Consider the following 20,486-nt stretch of genomic DNA (forward strand, 5'->3'; position numbering starts at 1 on the left):
GTGCTTCTGTGGTTCTGAGTGCACAGCCCAGAACACTGAGGACCAAACAAACCTTCCAGTACATACGGGAAATTGCTAGTGAACCACTTCTGTGACCGAAGATTTAAGCCATATGAAGGCAAGAGAGGCCTATTCATCATCCCCACCCCTGCCTCCTGCAGAGGCAATGCAACAACTGAAGAGAACTTTTCAGTGCATGTGCTGAAGACGTGAATTTCTCTTTTCATTCTCTGTAGGGTTAATTTCCAAAGATACAGCAGAATGTAACAGAACAATGAATCAGTGCCTGGAAGATCCATAAGTCTTAACGAAGAGGCCTGACTGGTCACCTGCCAGATGACAGAGGAATCCCTCTTCCAGTCATTGCCTCAACTCAGATTTACAAACAGCTATTAAAAGTACTGAAGGGAGGTTCCAAGTCACCAGCTTTAAAAGGGAATATTCGGAGCATTCATAATCCTATTTTTTTCTAGCCAATACCTTGTTTTTACCATATATTAACTGAGTATCCACTTGAGTCCTTCTGTGTCTTTTCTATCAACACACCATGGTTTTGGCACTTCTTAATCTGTGTCCAGTCAATAAATTTGTTTTTCATTGGGGTATAGTTGCTTTACAATGTTGTGTTAGTTCCTGTTGTACAACAAAGTGAATCAGCTATATATGTACACATATCCCCTCCCTTTTAGACCTCCCACCCATCCCCCGTCCCACCCATCTAGGTCACCATAGAGCACTGAGCTGAGCTCCCTGTGCTATAGAGCAGGTTCCCACTAGCTATCTGTTTCACGTGTGGTAGTGTATATGTCAAACCTAATCTCCATATTCATCCCACCCTCCCCTTCCCACACTGTGTTCACATGTCCGTTCCCTACATCTGCGTCTCTATTCCTGTCACGCAAATAAGCTCATCTGTACCATTTTTCTAGGTTCCACATACGAGATAACGTAGTTTCTTTTTCAAATCAATTTAATTGGGGTATAGCTGTTTTACAATGTTGTGTTAGTTTCTACTGTACAGTGGAGTTCCCCATGCTACACAGTAGGTTGTTATCTATTTTATATTAGTGTATATATGTCAATCCCAACCTCACAATTCATCCCACCCCTCACTTTCCCACCTTGGTGTCCATACATTTGTTCTCTACACCTGTCTCTATGCCTTGCAAACTGGTTCATCTGTACTTTTCCAGATTCCACATATATGTGTTAATGTATTGGTTTTCTCTCACTTCCCTCTGTACGACAGTCTCTAGGTCCGTCCACATCTCTACAACTGAGCCAATTTCATTCCTGTTTATGGCTGAGTAACATTTCATTGTGTGTATACACTGCATCTTCTTTATCCATTCGTCTGTCAATGGAAACAGACATTAGGTTGCTTCCATGTCCTGGCGATTGTAAACAGAGCTGCAATGAACCCTGGGGTACATGTGACTTTTTGAATTATGGTTTTCTCAGGGCATTCCCAGCAGTGGGATTGCTGGGTTGTATAGTTCTACTCTGCAGGCAGAAGCTCAACTCTTTCACTACATTATCAGTATTTTCCATTAAATGGTAATTCTCAAAACGGTGAGCTGCATATGTAAACTGTGAGAGAACAAATACAGGGAGCAGATGCTGTATTTAGAAGACACTCTTTAGAAAATACAAAATTTCTGAGGCCCATGGGGAGTCATAGGTCCTTTTGCCACATTGCAGAGGAAGAGGAGAGACACAAGAGCTTAAGAAATAATTCTTTTACTTCGATAAAATATCACAAGACATTCTATTTTACCTGATCCTTATGCTGCAAGAGGATATCACTTTTTCTGGACAAGTGAAAAAGGTAAAACTGGGGGAAGGAGACTATGATTAGGTTTCCCAGTAACAAAGCTATACTTTAGGATCACCTGCTGGAATAAAGAAAAGGGAAGAGAATAAAGAGGGTGGCAATGATTACAGGCATGGAATTTCATAGAAAAACAAGTCTACACTGGCTGGTGTCAGCAGGAAGAGAGGGAGCAGCATTGACTTAAGACATTCAAACCAGGCTGACAGAATTAGATTACTGGAAAGGAGTAACAGCATCTATATGACTAGACCCCTTAGAGAGAAACACGAAAAACAAACTGATTAAAGGTCTTGTACTGGTGTTGCCCGAGATATTTACACATTGAAATCTTACAAAAAATACTATTAGATGAGATGTTATATCATTTGAAAGCACAGGAAAAGCTTAACAAGTAATATTTTCAACTTCAAATCTATATGAAACAGAACTCATAGCCAACTGTATATGGAAAAACATTGGTTCTAGGCTACTACAACGATTTGAAAAAGAAAGAAGTGGGAGGAACCACTCTACCTTAATGTAAAACTTTCTAAAAGCTACATTAATCAAGACAATGGAATATTGCCAAAGGGACAGACATAATGGAATAGGTCAAAACACAGACACACAGTAGAAGCAACATTTTTGACATAATGATAATAAAGCAAGAAAATAACTTTTCAGTAAATGGTGCTGAAACTGGCACCCATGAGAAAAAAATCCTTGACCAAAGTCTAACACCTTATACAATTAACAGTCCTCCACCCCTACCAAGACATTATGCATTTGAAAACTAAATTTTTACATTTCCAAACCTCAGCCCTTCACTTTTCTTGTATTCCCAAAAGTGCTAAAAAAAAAATCTGCAGTTTCAAAACACACCTGGTGATGTTTTATTTCTAAGTAAATAAATTAAACATAGACAACAGCTCTAACCAACAATTTGTTTTGCTCTATTCTTTTTTGCCTTACCAAATAATTACATCATAAATGTCTCTTATTACAATGTGAACTAAGGTGAGAAAATAAAAGGAGGTAGAATGAAGTTGGAAAAAGACTTCAAGCACCAAAATATTTTAAAGATATAAGAGGAAAAAAAGAGGAATACAGGAAGAGGAAAAAAAAAAGAGACATTTGCCTTTCTCAAGTTTTATCTGCACCAGTCTAGGAAAAAAAGTGGCTTGGGAAATATCTCCTTGTATGCTAGTCACAGTAACATTGCTGGGAAAAGGTGCTATCCACAGGGACAGAGCTTAAAAAACATCACCTTTAGGAGTTAAGATTTGAAAACTACCTGAAGTGAAATCCTAGATAGAAAATAAGGTATAGGACCTACAAAGGTCCAGGAGGCAGTGGTATTAAATAAAAATCTTTTGTGTTACTGTCACACTCTTGCTGCTCAGGGTATGACAGGTGTACCAAAGGTGTTGAAGAAGGAAATGGTGTTGTAGGAGCTGAATCCTTCTCTTGTAAGTTATTTTGGTTCCCTTTCAAGATAGGGTTATGCTCTGCAGAAGGTGTCATGAATATATTTTCACAAACTGTTCCCTCTTCAAACTCTTCTTCCTCTTGGCCCTCCTCAGGCTTTATCTGTGAACTCCGGGCCTTTTTTGACTCCAGCTCTTCTTGAACAATACGCTTACTCTTTCTACCCAGATCTACTTTCCGCTGCCGCCGCTGTCGCTTCTCAAGTACCTGGCCCCTTATCTGACTTCCTTGATGCTCAGGCTTCTCCAGCTAGAATAATACACAGACAAGCAGAAAGGAGTTGTGGGTTAATGGCCAGGCCTGGAATTTCTGCCTACTTGGTCTGATCTCCTGGCCCTGGCCATTACCCCACCACATCACCTCCAGAAGCGTGCGGATCCGTGCTACGTCTGGAGGCTGCCCAGCTTGCAACAGCTGCCAGATGCTGTGGTTCTCATCCAGAGTCACCTCAAGGAGATCCCCCTCCAACATGAGCTCCTCCAGCAGGGCCCTAGTTGCCTCAGGCAGTTCCAATACGGGGCCAATCAACTGAGGCAGTACTGAGGAGAGCTGTTCCAAGTCTGGGGCATGTGGAGACAGGCTGCGTTAGAGTGTGCCCCTGTCTGATCCACAACACCTTGACAAAGCCAAGGACCACATGGATTACTCTGGTAGTATCTATTCAACAGCTTACCCACACTTAGACATACCTGTCTTATGTGAGTCATAACCGGCAGCTACCTTCTCAGGACTGCTTACACTGTCTCTGTTCTCCAGCAACCCCTGGACCTGCAAATGAGAGCAAGGATGAATCACAATAACAGAAGAACCAGGCCCTATTGTTCCTCCCCCAACACCAAGCATGGGATCCTCCACCTCCTGGAACAGGAAAGCAGACACCAGTTTATAAAAGTGGGAAGTCTAGGGATCTGCACAACATGAATGGGGCAGGGAGGCTAGACCAAGGGAGACTGAAAATTCAAGAACAAAAACAGGGATGAATAGTAAATATGGGTAGTGAGAGGAGACTGAAATTTAAGAACAAGAGCTGGCACACAGCTGCTAACCTTGGTCATCTCCTTGCCATTGTCTTTTCTGAGACAGTCAGAGACAGCAGCTGAAGAGCAAGTATGGGGATCCTTGGGTGTGGGTTCAAGCTGCAGCTGCTGACGAAGCTCAGCCAGCTGTTCCAACAGAGCAGTCACATCCTTAGACGCCAGAGCTTCTCTGGCACGGCCTTGCCACCGAATGGCCCTCTCTGTGAGGCACTGCAGGGCCTCACCCTCAGGCAGCCTCACAGGCAGTCTCTGCAGTGCTACCAGCAGTGCCAGTATGGTCTCCAGGCGTGGGCGCCGTGAGCGCATGCACAGTGGACACAAGAATTTGGTATCCCACTCCCACCAGGCCAGCAGTGGTGACAAGGTGGCACTGGGTCTCAGGGAGCTGAAGAGGTGGGGTACTGACACACATCGCCCATGGAACCAGTCCTGACATAGGTCACACTGCAGAGCTCCCACCCCGGCTGGCACCTGCCCACACACACAGATGGAGGTTGCAGAGGAGGCTGTAGCTGATGGACTGAGCTTGGTGGAGTTGGTGTGACGAAGCTGCAGGATTCCCTCCTTCTCCTTCTGTTCCCCCTCCTTGAAGGACATAATCTGCCAGGCCCAGGACAGAAGAATGGTAGATCAGCACTCTACCCCCTCCCTCTTCTGGTGCCATTAACACCACAAACCACGAGTACTAATGCTCAGGGAGCAAGTGGTCTAACTACAGTCACACAGCTGAGACACTTGCAGGCAGGTTCTTCACCCCATCTGTGCCCAAGTTCCTTACCACGGATCCTGGGTCCCTGAGGTCCTTCGCAGAAAGTCCCAGCAGCTCTGTATCAGATTTATATAACCCCATCTCCTTCTCCATCCACCGGCGCTTGGTCCTGTCTGAACCAGTGTCTGCACATGGGCAAAGCACCTGAGGCACACAGCAGAGAAGTCAGGATTTCCCCACCTCACACTCACTTTCCTCTCCTCCCAGGACCCTCCAAGGTCCCATGTTCTCATGTGAGTCATGTCACAATAGCAAGGCCAGGGATATGACTGGTGTGGTTCACGGTCACAGGACGCACCTCCAGCAACGTGTAGCATGAATTCTTCTTCAGGAATATCTTGGAAGCCTTCTCTCTCCAGGAGTGTGCTGTCAGTACCTGCAACTCTAGCTGTCTCAGCTCTTCCAGCCCTACCGGTAGGTCCCGGCCCACAGCTACCAAGCCCTCCAAATCATCCAAGCATGGGTAGTGGTCACCATTCTGGGACAGGGGCAAGAGAAAAGCTCAGGTGAGTAATGTCAAAAACTACTAAGTGCGTGGGGGCTTCCCTGGTGGCACAGTGGTTGAGAGTCCACCTGCCGATGCAGGGGACACAGGTTCGCGCCCCGGTCCAGGAAGATCCCACGTGCCGCTGAGCAGCTGGGCCCGTGAGCCATGGCCGCTGAGCCTGTGCGTCCGGAGCCTGTGCTCTGCAACAGGAGAGGCTGCAACAGTGAAAGGCCCGCGTACCGCAAAAAAAACAAAACAAAACAAAACTAGTAAGTGCAGACATGCTGACCAATGTTGAGTTTCAAGCTGCATAGTCATAAGACTCTATAGACTATTCTGGAGGAAAAAGAGGGATAGCAACAACTTTTCTAACAGAACTCCTAGTTTCACCAGTTCAGGAAAGAACACCTACTTAACAGGCCACTTGTTCTATTCTGCTTTGCTTTATCTGGCACTTTCCACATTGATACTCTCTGCTCTAGGCCCATGCACATTCTTCCCTTTCACCTGTTCTCATGCTGATATCCTTAGTTCCTTAAGGGAGCCCTTCAACCTGCAGCTTCCACTTTCTAGCAACTGAGTTGTCTAAGACCAAAGTGTCATTCTTTCAGCTGAATGTTTGAGGTAGGAAAAGAAACAAAGTTCTCACTTGTATCTCATCCACATCAGCAATCCAAGCCTGTGCCTTGGTCAGAGCCTCTTTAAGTGCCTGGATGTTAGGCAGGTGAACAGGGATGTTTTCTGCCTCACGAATTATGGCTTCCAGTGTAGCTGGTGGATGCTTCTGCCTAAAAATGTTTGGGGAAAAAAGAACCAATCCTTAAATGTATACATATACTGGGTTCTTTTCTGGTCCTAGATTTCTTTGGCAAAATCAGAGGTAATGAAAACTTTGACAGAGAAAGTGAGCAACAATTCTCCAATTCTTAGGAACTCTCTAAACACTGAAGTAAACATGTGACTCTTTTAGAAGTCATGTCCAGTGTCTCTCATCCGAGAACAAACTCAGGCCAGGAGTATTTCCTCAATTATTGCCTTTAAACAGTAAAGTATCTATAGGACTGTATGACATGTCATATTAATCGTTTAGTTTACTGGATGGGTAACTGGGACTCTGGTACCAGAGTCGTGCATTAGAAGCCATACTTAGGATCATCCCCAAACTACAAAGACTTCGAGTCACAGTAATATGAAAAAAGTGTGGGCTCCACCTGGCCTCCAGGCAGAAATGAGCCTTTTCTTCCCAGCGCTCTGCAATGGTCAGCAGTTCCTGAAGCTCAGCCCGGGCCTTGTCCACAGAAGGGCTGGAAGCTACTTTGGCACCTGTAACCAACAGACCCTGCATGATGACCAGGGAGCCCCTTTGGGCCGAAGGGTCCAGTGCTTGCTTTACTTCATCTAGCCATCGTGCTTGCTCCACTTGCTGCTGGAGCTGACGGGCTTCAGGTACTTCCACACCCAGCTGCTGCCCCCTTTCCAACAGGGACCGCAGTTGCCCCAGACTGGCTGGCAGTGAGGCCAGAGTTTTCCGGGCCTCAGCTTGGTAGTCCTCCACCTGCTGCAGGAAATCCTGCAGAGAAATTGAATAACAAACATATTCTTTATTCATCCTGATAGTCAACCAGCTGGCCTTGTTGTGCTCTTATCTTCATGATGTCCTACTTGTCTTCAATGATGTCCTAAGACATGGCCTGCTTGTTATCAACTCATTTATTTACCATAAATACTCCTGCTTCTCCTTTAATTATTTGAAATTTTGTTTGGCCTTTGTTTGTTTGGCCTACTTCAATAGCTACTTTTGTTTGGCCTACTTTAATACCATCTTACTCTTCTAGAAAGCTTCCTGACACTTTAAAAAAAAAAAAAAATCTTCCCACCCCCTTCAGGTTCTCCAATGCCAGGAGTAAGACTTTCATGTAGCCCTCTGCTTAGTATGTATAGTAACTTTTGTTTGGAGGATATCACCTTGTACTGTAAGCTATCAGGATAGACATTGTTGGACCAGCCATCTCCATAGCTTCTAAGAAAGATGTATTATAAGGAGCTACTTAGAACAATCAGTTCTCACACCTTCCTATAGCATCTTAGACTTTGCTAGTATCTGATGTTAACAAGGATGCCACGCCGCGTCCCTCTTCACCTTGACAAGCCCCATCTGACGCATGGCACAAGGGAGGCTGCCCATCTGCTCAAGAAGGACCTGGAGCTCAGTCAGGGTCAGTTGTGGTGTTTCAATCCTGCAGAAGTCAGGCAGAAAAAATTCAATAAACCTGAGAAGTCCATACTTCATGCATTCATGAGAAACCCATCATCCTTATTTCTCTTCCATGTAACAGTAATGCTTCCAAAGTCATTTTCTAAATTGGTACTGTGAACCAATAAGTTAAGATAAAAAAGACTTGAGGACAATTGACAGCTGACATAAACTGTTAACGAAGAGACTGGAGATAACCTAAGTAAGAAAATCTAACTTTTTGAGGAAATTTAATAGTTTGGGGTCTAGGTTAAGTGTCTAGTTAGAAGAGTGAAAATAAATACAGAGTTTTTCTGGACATAACAAAAATATGAGATGGTCCCTAGATAACTTATTTGCTGTAGTATTCAGTTAAGACATATAAGGAGACCTAAATGTGGAATAAGTAAGACATAAAAGTAAACAGCCAGCAGGATATGAGCAGTAGTCAAGGCCACTGACCATGAGTATCCCTTGTCAAGGTGGAAAGTTTTTATTTCTTTTGAAGTAGAAAAAGAAAACAAGTTATCTACAAGAGGGAATCACCTCTACTACTTTTAACTGTTTAAAAACTTCAAGTTAAAAAAAAATGACTGACATTCTGATTAATAGCTCCTATTTTTCCTTTACTTAAAATTTATAAATTTATAATCACTAATTTTTCAGTCAGAGAAGCAGGCGTATATCAGTTAATCATATACTTCTGCAACCAATTATGTAAACACAATGTGAGGATTTCTTCCAAATTCTAAAATTTTATCTACCTACATAGAAAAACATAAATTTTGTGGAAATTCCAGTGGTTGAATATCTTTATGAAATTTGCTGATAGGTCAGGACTACAATTTTTCCATTCATGACATATTATGTTTGAAGTTGCCTATTGTCAATGGTTTGTTGTTCATATCCCATTGTTTTCATGTCTTAATAAGTTCTCACTGTAAGTTACCCTATGTTGAATCCATGCCTTGTCAACTAGATTATTAACTATTGGTCACCAACAAATATAACTGATTATATATACACAGATATAGAACATATTAACTTTTGTTACATGGATTCTTCACTTACAGTCTACCCATTTTTTCTTACCGATTTTCACATATTGCCCATCCTTTTTGGGTCTCTTCTCTAACATACCTGACCTCTTGGCCACTGACCAGACCCAACACTTGGGTGACACAAGCCTCTGCTTCATTCAGGCAATTCGTCAATCGCTGAAGCAGCTCACTGTTAGGGAACCTTCTTTCACGGGCCTCAGACTCCAGTGCCCTTAGCTCTTCAAAGCCTGGAGACACAGTTAAAGTTTCAAGAGGTAGGCAGTATTATGAACAGCTGGAAAAGAGGGATTGGGAGTACTGAAGAAAAAGAAACAGCGCTTGCCCTTGGGTTGTTCCACCTCTTATCACTTACTCCGCTTCCGGCCATCCTCTACCTCTAGGGCCTCTCGCACTTTGTTAGCCCAGGTGTCAAAGGACTCAGCGCGAACCTTCAGCTTATGTAGCATGGCGGGGAGCTCATCCAAGGTGTAACGATACCTGGGGGAATGGTGCAAAGAAAAGCACATCTGGCCCAGTTCTATAAACTCCTCTGTGTCCTCCAAGTAGGCCCCATGCTCACCGCAGGTACTGCCGGCTACTGGAACACTTGCAGAGGTCATTGATGTGGGACAGGCAGACGAGGCCATCTGGGCAGTCATAGCAGGCCAGGGCTGATAGGAAGCATGTGGTCTTGCACTTGATGCACTGGCGTTCATCATCTGGGAGCAGCTCAAAAGCCTCTCGCTCAGCCTCCGTGATGCCCTGGGGGTGTTCAACCCACATATACTGTAAAGACTAGGAGCAGGGTTGTGGACACCCCACCTCAGCCAACACCGAGCCCTGCTGTGGGCTCAACCGTGTAAGGACAGCTGTAGAGAAATCGGAAGAAAAAAATATAAACAAATATAGTTTTTCTTCATCTTCAAAATGTGTGACTTAGAGATGAGGAACAGAATTCTTACTCAGTTTCTGTCTATGTCTCCCATCCATAGTCTACTTCACTGAATCCCTGAGTTCTCTTCTCCACCACGCACCTTGTCCAATAGGGACTTCCGTAAATGTCGCTCCTCCTGCACCATAACGAACATCTCCTTGTACACAGCCACAGCCAGGTTCAAGTCTAACTTCTCTGGAAAAGCAGCCATTTTGCATATGAGCTCCTCATGGGAGAAGACACAGTAGCGCCGAAGTCGGCGGTAGTGTTCGATGCACTGGCGTCCAGAAGGCAGCTGTAAGCAGTTCAAGTCTATGTTAGAGAATCTGGAGACCAGAGTGCTTACCTTCTCCACAATAACCTCTACTCATATTCTTTACAGTTTTCTATCTGCAAACCCATCCATTCCAGACTCACCCAATCAGCAGTACAAAAGTTGACAGCCTCTGCAAAGTTGTAGCCTTGGTTAAAGCCGCTGTGGTAAGCTCGAGGGAAAGTGATGACAAATTCTCCTGCACACTGATTTGTACGCACAACCTGAAAAGAAGAGACAGGAGGGTGTGGGTCAGGACTAAGGATGGGATGTAGAGTCAAGAATGCCTTTCACATAAACTCTACTTCAGCATTTATGTGCCCTAAAAGAGAAAATGAAGAGTGTGATGGTTAAAAGTGATATTCAGACAAAAGTACAGATGAAAATAATGCACAATTCAAGAATTAAATACATCAGTCATCCATAAACGTGAAGAAAATTTGTAACATCAACAAATAAAGAAATGTCAATTTCAAAGGTTGGGAAATAATATCAGCACAAATGATGGAATGGGAACTCCAAACTTTTGTCCCTCTACCAATGACTAGGCTGGCAAAAAGTTTCCTAAGCATTTTCAAAATTCTGCATTAAAATCACAAACTACAAAAACCATAAATTAAAAAAAGGAAGAAACAAAGAAGAAGAAAATTTTAAACTGTCACAAGTATACCATGGTGTCATAACTTCTCAGTCTATGACCCCTTCACCCAATCTCAACAGCTACCTTGAGGACAGCAGTTTTAAGATCCTGGTGCAGCCTGCTGGTGCCTGCAGCACAATGTAAATCTTGTTTTCAAAAAACTGATGTGTATTTTGACCCGTCACATGGCTCCCTGAAAAATCAGCTCAAGTATCTCCCCTTATTTCATCTGCCTGAGGGTTTCCCCTCAAGAATAGAAGCAGCTTCACATGTTCTGTTTGTTGAAAGCATGCAAAGAAAAATGTATTACCCACTGTCACCTTTACTATGATAAAAAAGACTGACCAAAAAATAAATTCTAAAATGCCTGGGAAGTAAAAGGCAAGGGAAAGAGATATTTGGGGAAATAAGGGCTCTAAAAAGCTCCTACTTATTTCTGAAAATTGAGAAGGCTATATGAATATTAAGGAAAAAAACCTGTGAAGACCCTAAACTCCAACCTCTGGCTGATTTTTTGGCTACAATCAGGTGGTGACAGTTTTAAACAGCTTTCACTAAGCACTGAAAAAGAGCCCCAACCAGAGCCAACCTGGGAAGACTGGGAGGATATATTTTTCTTTCTCTCTTCTTGGTTTAAGGAAAAGTCTCACTGATAGATGACTACCACTCTAATGGAACAGAGAAAAACAACAGACTTTACAAGATTACTTCAAGCCCATAAAAAAGACACTCAAAGTCATTAGTCATTACGGAAATACACATCAAAATCACATGAGATACTTCTTTTTACCACTGTGATGGCCAAAGATTTTTTATTTAAAGTAAATAACAAGATGGGAAAGATGTAGAAAAAAATGGAACCTGTCAGTAGGAAAATATACTGGTGGATCCACTATGGAACACAGTATGGAGGTTCCTTAGAAAGATAAACATTGAATCATATGATGCAGCATTTCTGGGTATATAACAAAGAATTGAAAGCAAGCGCTCAAGAACTTCCCTGGCGGTCCAGTGGTTAAGACTTCGCTTTCAAGGAAGACCTTCAAGATAGCAGAGGAGTAAGACATGGAGATCACCTTCCTCTCCACAAATACATCAAAAATACATCTACATGTGAACAACTCCTACAGAACACCTACTGAACGTGGGCAGAAGACCTCAGAATTCCCAGAAGGCAAGAAACCCCCCATATACCTGGGTAGGGAAAAACAAGAAAAAAACAAAGACAAAAGAATAGGGACAGGACCCACACCTCTGGGAGGAAGCTGTGAAGGAGGAAAAGTTTCCACACACTAGGGAGACCCTTCACTGGTGGAGATGGGGGTGGCAGTGAGGAAGCTTTGGAGCCACGGAGGTGAGCACAGCAACAGGGGTGTGGAGGGCAAAGTGGAGAGATTCCCACACAGAGGATCGGTGCCAACCGGCACTCACCAGCCTGAGGCGCTTGTCTGCTCACCTGCTGTGGCAGGTGGTGGCTGGGAGCTAAGGCTCAGGCTTTGGAGGTCAGATCCCAGGGAGAAGACTGGGGTTGATTGCGTGAACACAGCCTGAAGGGGGCTAGTGTGCCACAGCTACCTGGGAGAGAGTCAGGGAAACAGTGTGGAACTGCCTAAGAGTTAAGAGACCACTGTTTCAGGGTGCGTGAGGAGAGGGGATTCAGAACACCACCTAAACGAGCTCCAGAAATGGGCATGAGCCGCGGCTATCAGCACAGACCCCAGAGACAGGCACGAGACGCTAAGGTTGCTGCTGCTGCCACCAAGAAGCCTGTGTGCGAGCACAGGTCACTATCCACACCCCTCTTCCAGGGAGCCTGTGCAGCCCGCCACTGCCAGGGTCCTGGGATCCAGGGACAACTTCCCTGGGAAGAACGCACGGCGGGCCCCAGGCTGGTGCAACATACTGCCAGCCTCTGCTGCCGCAGGCGCGCCCCGCACTCTGATCCCCTCCCCCCTCCCACCCCCGGCCTGAGTGAGCCGGAGCCCCCGAATCAGCGGCTCCTTTAACCCCATCCTGTCTGAGTGAAGAACAGAAGCCCTCCAGCGACCTACATGCAGAGGCGGGGCCAAATCCAAAGCTGAGCCCCGGGAGCTGTGAGAACAAAGAAGAGAAAGGGAAATCTCTCCCAGCAGCCTCAGAAGCAGCGGATTAAAGCTCCACCATCAACTTGATGTACCTGCATCTGTGGAATACCTGAATAGACAACGAATCATCCCAAAATTGAGGAGGTGGACTTTGAGAGCAACTGTAGACTTGGGGTTTGCTTCCTGTACCTAATTTCTTTCTGGTTTTATGTTTATTTTATGTTTTTTTTTTAATGTTTATTTTAGTTTAGTTTTTATCATTGTGGATTAGTTTATTGGTTTGGTTGCTCTCTTCCTCTTTATTTTTTTTTCCTTTTTTCTCTTTTTGTGAATGTGTGTATGTTTCTTTATGTGATTTTGTCTGTTTAGGTTTGCTTTTACCACTTGTCCTAGAGTGTTTTTGGTTTTTTTTACACTTTTTGTTTTGTTTCTTTTTATGAGTGTGTGTGTGTTTCTTTGTGTGATTTTGTCTGTTTCGTTTTGCTTTACCATTTGTTTCGGGATTCTTTCTTTTTTTTTTGTCTTCCTTTTCTTCCGAGCTGTGCAGCTGGCAGGACATTGGTGCTTACGAACAGGTGTTGGGCCTGAGCCTCCAAGGTGGTAGAGCCAAGTCCAGGACACTGGACCACCAGAGACCTTCCAGCCCCACGTAATAACAATCAGTGAGAGCTCTCCCAGAGATCTCCGTCTCAACACTAAGACTGAGCTCCACCCAACAGCAAGCAAGCTGCAGTGCTGGATGACTCATGACAAACAAGAAGCAAGAGAGCAGCAACCCCACCCATTAAGCAGAGGCTGCCTAAAGTCATAATAAGTTCACAGACACCCCAAAACACACCACCAGACGTGGACCTGCCCACCGGAAAGACAAGATCCAGCCTCATCCACCACAACACAGGCACCAGTCCCCTCCACCAGGAAGCCTACACAAGCCATTGAACCAACCTCACCCACTGGGGGAAGACACCAAAAAAACCCCAGGAACTACGAACCAGCCTGAGTAAAGGAAACCCCAAACACAGTAAGGTAAGCAAAATTAAGAAGACAGAGAAACACAGAGAAGATGACGGAACAAGGCAAAAACCCACCTGACCAAACAAGTGAGAGGAAATACGCAGTCTACCTGAAAAAAAAATTCAGAGTAATCATAGTAAAGATGATCCAAAATCTGTGAAACAGAATGGAGAAATTAACAAGGACCTAGAAGAACTAAAGAGCAAACAAGCAATAATGAACGACACAATAAATGAAATTAAATATTGTCTAGAAGGAATCAATAGCAGAAAACTGAGGGGAAGAATGGATAAGTGACCTGGAAGATAAAATAGTGGAAATAACTACCATAGAACAAAATAAAGAAAAAAGAATGAAAAGAACTGAAGACAGTCTCAGAGACCTCTGGGACAATATTAAACACACCAACATTCGAATTATAGGGGTCCCACAGAAGAAGATAAAAAGAAAAGGTCTGAGAAAATATATGAAGAGATTACAACCATAAGCTTCCCTGACATCGGAAAGGAAGTAGTCAATCAACTTCAGGAAGCACACAGAGTCCCATACAGGATAAATCCAAGGAGAAACATGCCAAGACACACATTAATCAAACTATCAAAACTGAAGAAAAGAAAGAATATTAAAAGCAGTAAGGGAAAAGCAACAATAACATACAAGGGAAACACCATAAAGATAACAGCTAATCTTTGAGCAGAAACTTTGCAAGCCAGAAGGGAGTGGCAGGACATATTAAAAGTGATGAAAGGGAAAAACCTCCAACCAAGATTACTCTACCCAGCAAGGATCTCATTCAGATTCGACAGAGAAATTAAAACCTTTACAGATAAGCAAAAGCTAAGAAAATTCAGCACCACCACAATAGCTTTACAGCAAATGCCAAAGGGACCTCTCCAGGCAGGAAACACAAGAGAAGGAAAAGACCTACAATAACAAACCCAAAACAATTAAGAAAATGGTAATAGGAACATACGTATCAATAATTACCTTAAATGTAAATGGATAAAATGCTCCAATCAAAAGGTAGAGACTTGCTGAATGGATACAAAAACAAGACCCATATATATGCTGTCTACAAGAGACACACTTCAAACCTAGGGACACAAACAGACTAAAATTGGGGGAATGGAAAAAGATATTCCATACAAATGGAAATCAAAAGAAAGGTGGAGTAGTAATACTCATGTCAGACAAAACAGACTCTAAAAGATTATTATAAGAGACAAAGAAGGACACCACATAATGATCAAAGGATGAATCTAAGAAGAAGATGCAACAATTAAATATTTATGCACCCAACACAGGCGACCCTTAATAGATAAGGCAAATGCTAACAGCCTAAAAGGGGAAATTGACAGTAACAGAGTAATAGTAGGGGACTTTATACCCCACTTTCACCAGTGGACAGATCATCCAACTGAATATAAATAAGGAAACACAAGTTTTAAATGACACAGATGGACTTAACTGATATTTATAGGATATTCTATCCCAAAACAACAGAATAGATTTTCTTCTCAAGTGCACGTGGAACATTCTCCAGAAGAGACCATATCTTGGGTCACAAATCAAGCCTCAGTATTTAAGAAAATTGAAATCATATCAAGTATCTTTTCTGGCCACAATGCTATGAGACCAGGTATCAACTACAGGAAAAAAACTGCAAAAAAACACAAAAACATGGAGGCTAAACAATACACTACTAAACAACTTCATCCACTGGTGGATCACTTACGAATGGATCCCTTACGAAATCAAAGAGGAAAACAAAAAATACCTAGAGAGAAAGGAAAATGAAAGCATAATGATCCAAAACCTACGGGAAAAGCAGTTTTAAGAGGGAAGTTTACAGCAATACAACCGTACCACAAGAAACATCTCAAATAAACAACACAACCTTACACCTAAAGCAATTAGAGAAAAAAGAACCAAAAAAGTCTGAAGTTAGCAGAAAGAAAATAATCATAAAGATCAGAAATAAATGAAAAAGAAATAAAAGAAACATTAGCAAAGACTGATAAAACTAAAAGCTGGCTCTTTGAGAAGATAAACAAAATTAATAAACCATTAGCCAGACTCATCCAGAAAAAAAGGGAGAAGACTCAAATCATCAGAATTAGAAATGAAAAAGAAGTAACACTGACACTGCAGAAATACAAAGGATCATGAGAGTCTACTACAAGCAACTTTATGCTAATAAAATGGACAACCTGGAAGAAATGGACAAATTCTTAGAAAGATATAACCTTCTAAGACTGAACCATGAAGAAACAGAAAACATGAACAGACCAGTCCCAAGTAATGAAATTAAAACTGTGCTTAACAATTTTCCAGCCAACAAAATTTGAGGACCAGATGGCTTCACAGGTGAATTCTATCAAACATTTAGAGAAAAGCTAATAACCATCCTTCTCAAACTCTTCATAGCAGAGGGAGGAACACTCCCAAAGTCATTCTACAAGGCCACCAATGCCTTGATACCAAAACCAGACAAGATGTCACAAAGAAAGAAAACTACAGGCCAATATCACTGATGAACATAGACGCAAAAATCCTCAAAAAAATATTAGCAAACAGAATCTGACAGCACATTAAAAGGATCATACACCATGACCAAGTGGGGTTTCTTCCAGGAATGCAAAGATTCTTCAATATGTGCAAATCAATCAATGTGATACACCATAATAACAAATTGATGGAGAAAAACCATGTGATCATCTCAACAGATGCAGAAAAAGCTTTTGAAAAAATAACCATTGCAACAAAAATAATAAAATATCTAGGAATAAACCTACCTAAGGAGACAAAAGACCTGTATGCAGAAAACTATAAGACACTGATGAAAGAAATTAAAGTGTAAATAGATGGAGAGATATACCATGTTCTTGGATTGAAGAATCAACATTGTGAAAATGACTCTATTACCCAAAGCAATCTACAGATTCAATGCAATCCCTATCAAACTACCACTGGCATTTTTCACAGAACTATAACAAAAAAATGTCACAATTTGTATGGAAACACAAAAGACCCCAAATAGCCAAAGCAATCTTGAGAAAGAAAAACAGAGCTGGAGGAATCAGGCTCCTGGACTTCAGACTATATTACAAAGCTACAGTAATCAAGACTGTATGGTACTGGCACAATAAAAGAAATATAGATCAATGCAACAGGATAGAAAGCCCAGAGATAAACCCATGCATCTTTGGTCACCTTATGTACGACAAAGGAGGCAAGAATACAGAGTGGAGAAAAGACAGTCTCTTCAATAAGTGGTGCTGGGAAAACTGCACAGCTACATGTAAAAGAACGAAGTTAGAACTCTTCCTAACACCATACACAAAAACTCAAAATGGATTAAAGACCTAAATATAAGGCCAGACACTGCAAAACTCTTAGAGGGAAACACAGGCAGCACTCTATGACATAAATCACAGCAAGATCCTTTTTGACCCACCTCCTAGAGAAATAGCAATAAAAACAAAAATAAACAAATTGGGCCTGATGAAACTTAAAAGCTTTTCCACAGCAAAGGAAACCATAAACAAGACACAAAGACAACCCTGAGAATGGGAGAAAGTATTTGCAAATGAAGCAATTCACAAAGGATTAATTTCTGAAATACACAATCAGCTCATGCAGCTCAACATCAAAAAAACAATCAACCCAATCCAAAAATGGGCAGAAGACCTAAACAGACATTTCTCCAAAGAATATATACAGATGGCCAACAAATACATGAAAGAAAGTTCATCATTAATCATTAGAGAAATGTAAATCAAAACTACAATGAGATATCATCTCACACCGGTCAGAATGGCCATCATCAAAAAATCTACAAACAATAAATGCCGGAAAGGGTGGTGGGAATGTAAACTGATACAGCCACTATGGAGAACAGTATGGAGGTTCCTCAAAAAACTACAAATAGAACTACCATATGACCCAGCAATCCCACTACTGGGTATATAGTGTGAGAAAACCATAATTCAGAAAGAGACATGTACCACAATATTCATTGCAGCTCTATTTACAATAGCCAGAACACTCTATGACATAAATCACAGCAAGATCCTTTTTGATCCTGTTGCAGTTTATCTTATGACAGGGTTTCCGAAAGCAAGCTCATCACGTGGGATGAATTGTGCCGAAGCACAGCAGTAGAGGGCTGCCACTCACTCAGGCAAAACAGCGCCGTCTGTCCTGCTGTGGTAGTTTTTATTTAAGCATTATCTATGTTTACACCTTAAGACTTGTTTTCTTAACATTCCAGAAATGCCAAAGCAGCAACATATGTTTTTATTGATTATACAAGCAACAATGGACTTTCCTGAAGACATGCTGTGCTTCGTCCTTGAGCTCATAAGCAGCACAAGGACATCTCCTTGTGTTCCCATCATTCTGATTATACTAAAGTAGCACAAGGACGTTTCCTTGTGTTCTGACTATACTGAAGTCATTTCATGGATCAGTGCCCAAAGTATCCAGGACTGCCTGCAGTCCTGGCTTATTCGCCCGCCCTCGGTTTGCCGAGGGCTGCCAGCCCCTTGCTTTGCAGAGGGGTTCTGGCTTATGGGTCACATCTCCTTTCCACGTCCTCAGTTATTCCACTACAGATCCAACTCCTAGATTAATGAAAATAAAAACAAAAGTAAACAAATGGGACCTAATGAAACTTAAAAGGTTTTGACAGCAAAGGAAACCATAAACAAGACAAAAAGACAACCCTCAGAATGGGAGAAAATATTTGCAAATGAAGCAACTGACAAAGGATTAATCTCCAAAATATACAAGAAACCAAACTGAGTTATTTGTAGTGAGGTGGATGGACCTACAGTGTGTCATACAGAGTGAAGTAAGCCAGAAAGAGAAAAACAAATACCATATGCTAATACATATATATGGAACCTAAAATAAATGGATGTGATGAACCTAGGGGCTCAATGGGAATAAAGATGGAGACATAGAGAATGGACCTGAGGACATGGAGGGGCGTGGGAAGAGTAAGCTGGGACGAAGTAAGAGAGTAGCATGACATATATACACTACCAAATGTAAAATGGATGGCTAGTGGGAAGCTGCTGCATAGCACAGGGAGATCAGCTCAGTGCTTTGTGACCAGCTAGTGGGGGGGATAGGAAGGGTGGGAGGGAGGTTTAAGAGAGAGGGGATATGCGATGTATGTATACATATAGCTGATTTGCTTTGTTATACAGCAGAAACTAACACAACATTGTAAAGAAATTATACTCCAATAAAGATGTTAAAAAAACATCTTTGCCTTCCAATGCAGGGGTGCGGGTTTCATCTCTGGTCCGGGAGCTAAGATCCCAAATGCCTCTAGTCCAGAAAACCGAAACATAAAACATAAAACATAAAAAGAGGTAATACTGTAACAAATTTAATAAAAAAACTTAAAAGAAAATGGTCCACATAAAAAAAATCCTTAAAGAAAAAACTGCTCAAACATTTTTATAGACAAATGTTGAAAAGCATTATTATTCACAATAGTCAAATCGTGGAAAATACCTAAATGTCTATGGAGAGAAGAATGGATAAACAAAATGTGGCATATATATACAATGGAATACTTTTAGGCCAAAAAATCATGACAAACTGACATGCTACAACAAGGATAAACCCTGGAATTATAGTAAGTGAGACACAAAGGCCACATACTGTACAATTACATTTACAGGAAATATCCAGAATAGGTAATCTGTACAGACCAAAAATAAGTCTTTGGCTCAAGGACTAGGAGAAAGGGGTGAATGGAGACTGACTAGATGGCCAAAGATTTGTTTCTGGAACTACACAGAGGTGGTAGTTGCACAACACTGTGGATGTACTTAACCCACTGAATTATTCACTTTTAAATCATTTATTTTCTACTGTGTATTTTGTATTATGTATTTGTATTATGCATTATCTCAAATGACAACCCCCAAATTAGTTCAGACAAAAGCAGTAATAACAAATACTGAGAGGAGGTGGTAATGACACAATCTGATTTCTGGAGCTGCTACAATACAATACTCAGAAGTCCTATTTTCAAGAAAATATGTAAAACTGATTCACTTTGTTATACAGCAGAAACTAACACACCATTGTAAAGCAATTATACCCCAATAAAGATGTAAAAAAAAAAAGAAAATATTAGAAGGCAAATGAAAAAATAGGAAAGTATGGCCTATTCAACAAAACTATCCCTGAAAACTGGACCTGACAAAATCTGAAAATCAACTGTCTTAAATAAGCATAGTTAAAATACTGTTCAAAGAACTGAAGAAAAACAGGGGAATGGTGTCCCCTGCAAATAGAGAATTTCAATAAAGAAAAAAATTACAAAAAGGAGACAAAAAAGTATTCTTAAGCCATAAATGAAAATAATTAAGGGGAGAAAGTCACTGGATGGTTTCAACAGATTTGGGTAGGCTAAAGAAAAAAATCAGCAAGCTTTAAAATAGGTTTACTGAGATTATTCAGTCTGAGAAGCACTAGAGAAAAAAAAATAAAGAAAAATAACCTAAAACACCTGTGGGACACCAATAACAACATCAATACATGCATTATGGAAGTCCAGAGAAAGAGGACAGAAATAAAATGGCAGAAAGACATTTGAAGAAATAGTGGC

General features: G+C 41.8%; 1 protein-coding gene across 8 annotated transcripts in view; it reads right to left on the bottom strand.

Moving 5' to 3' along the window:
- Positions 1–1,399: 1,399 nt before the first annotated feature.
- LOC112415963 (lysine-specific demethylase 5D-like) overlaps positions 1,400–20,486 on the bottom strand; it is a 43,926-nt gene continuing 24,839 nt past the window's right edge. For all 8 annotated transcript variants that reach the window (XM_024769182.1, XM_024769176.1, XM_024769178.1 and 5 more), the window contains 14 exons: positions 10,219–10,338; positions 9,902–10,096; positions 9,448–9,629; positions 9,241–9,365; positions 8,968–9,115; positions 7,735–7,831; positions 6,806–7,164; positions 6,244–6,382; positions 5,406–5,585; positions 5,117–5,251; positions 4,348–4,938; positions 3,991–4,069; positions 3,662–3,861; positions 1,400–3,550 (listed from right to left, as the gene is read on the bottom strand). In XM_024769182.1, the coding sequence (XP_024624950.1) occupies positions 3,146–3,550; positions 3,662–3,861; positions 3,991–4,069; positions 4,348–4,938; positions 5,117–5,251; positions 5,406–5,585; positions 6,244–6,382; positions 6,806–7,164; positions 7,735–7,831; positions 8,968–9,115; positions 9,241–9,365; positions 9,448–9,629; positions 9,902–10,096; positions 10,219–10,338 (2,955 nt within the window). In that variant the 3' untranslated portion in view covers positions 1,400–3,145. The remainder of the gene's footprint in view (positions 3,551–3,661; positions 3,862–3,990; positions 4,070–4,347; positions 4,939–5,116; positions 5,252–5,405; positions 5,586–6,243; positions 6,383–6,805; positions 7,165–7,734; positions 7,832–8,967; positions 9,116–9,240; positions 9,366–9,447; positions 9,630–9,901; positions 10,097–10,218; positions 10,339–20,486) is intronic.

Source organism: Neophocaena asiaeorientalis, unplaced genomic scaffold (genome assembly GCF_003031525.2).
Source record: "Neophocaena asiaeorientalis asiaeorientalis breed wild unplaced genomic scaffold, Neophocaena_asiaeorientalis_V1.1 scaffold679, whole genome shotgun sequence".
In the NCBI taxonomy this organism is placed as follows: Eukaryota; Metazoa; Chordata; class Mammalia; order Artiodactyla; family Phocoenidae; genus Neophocaena; species Neophocaena asiaeorientalis.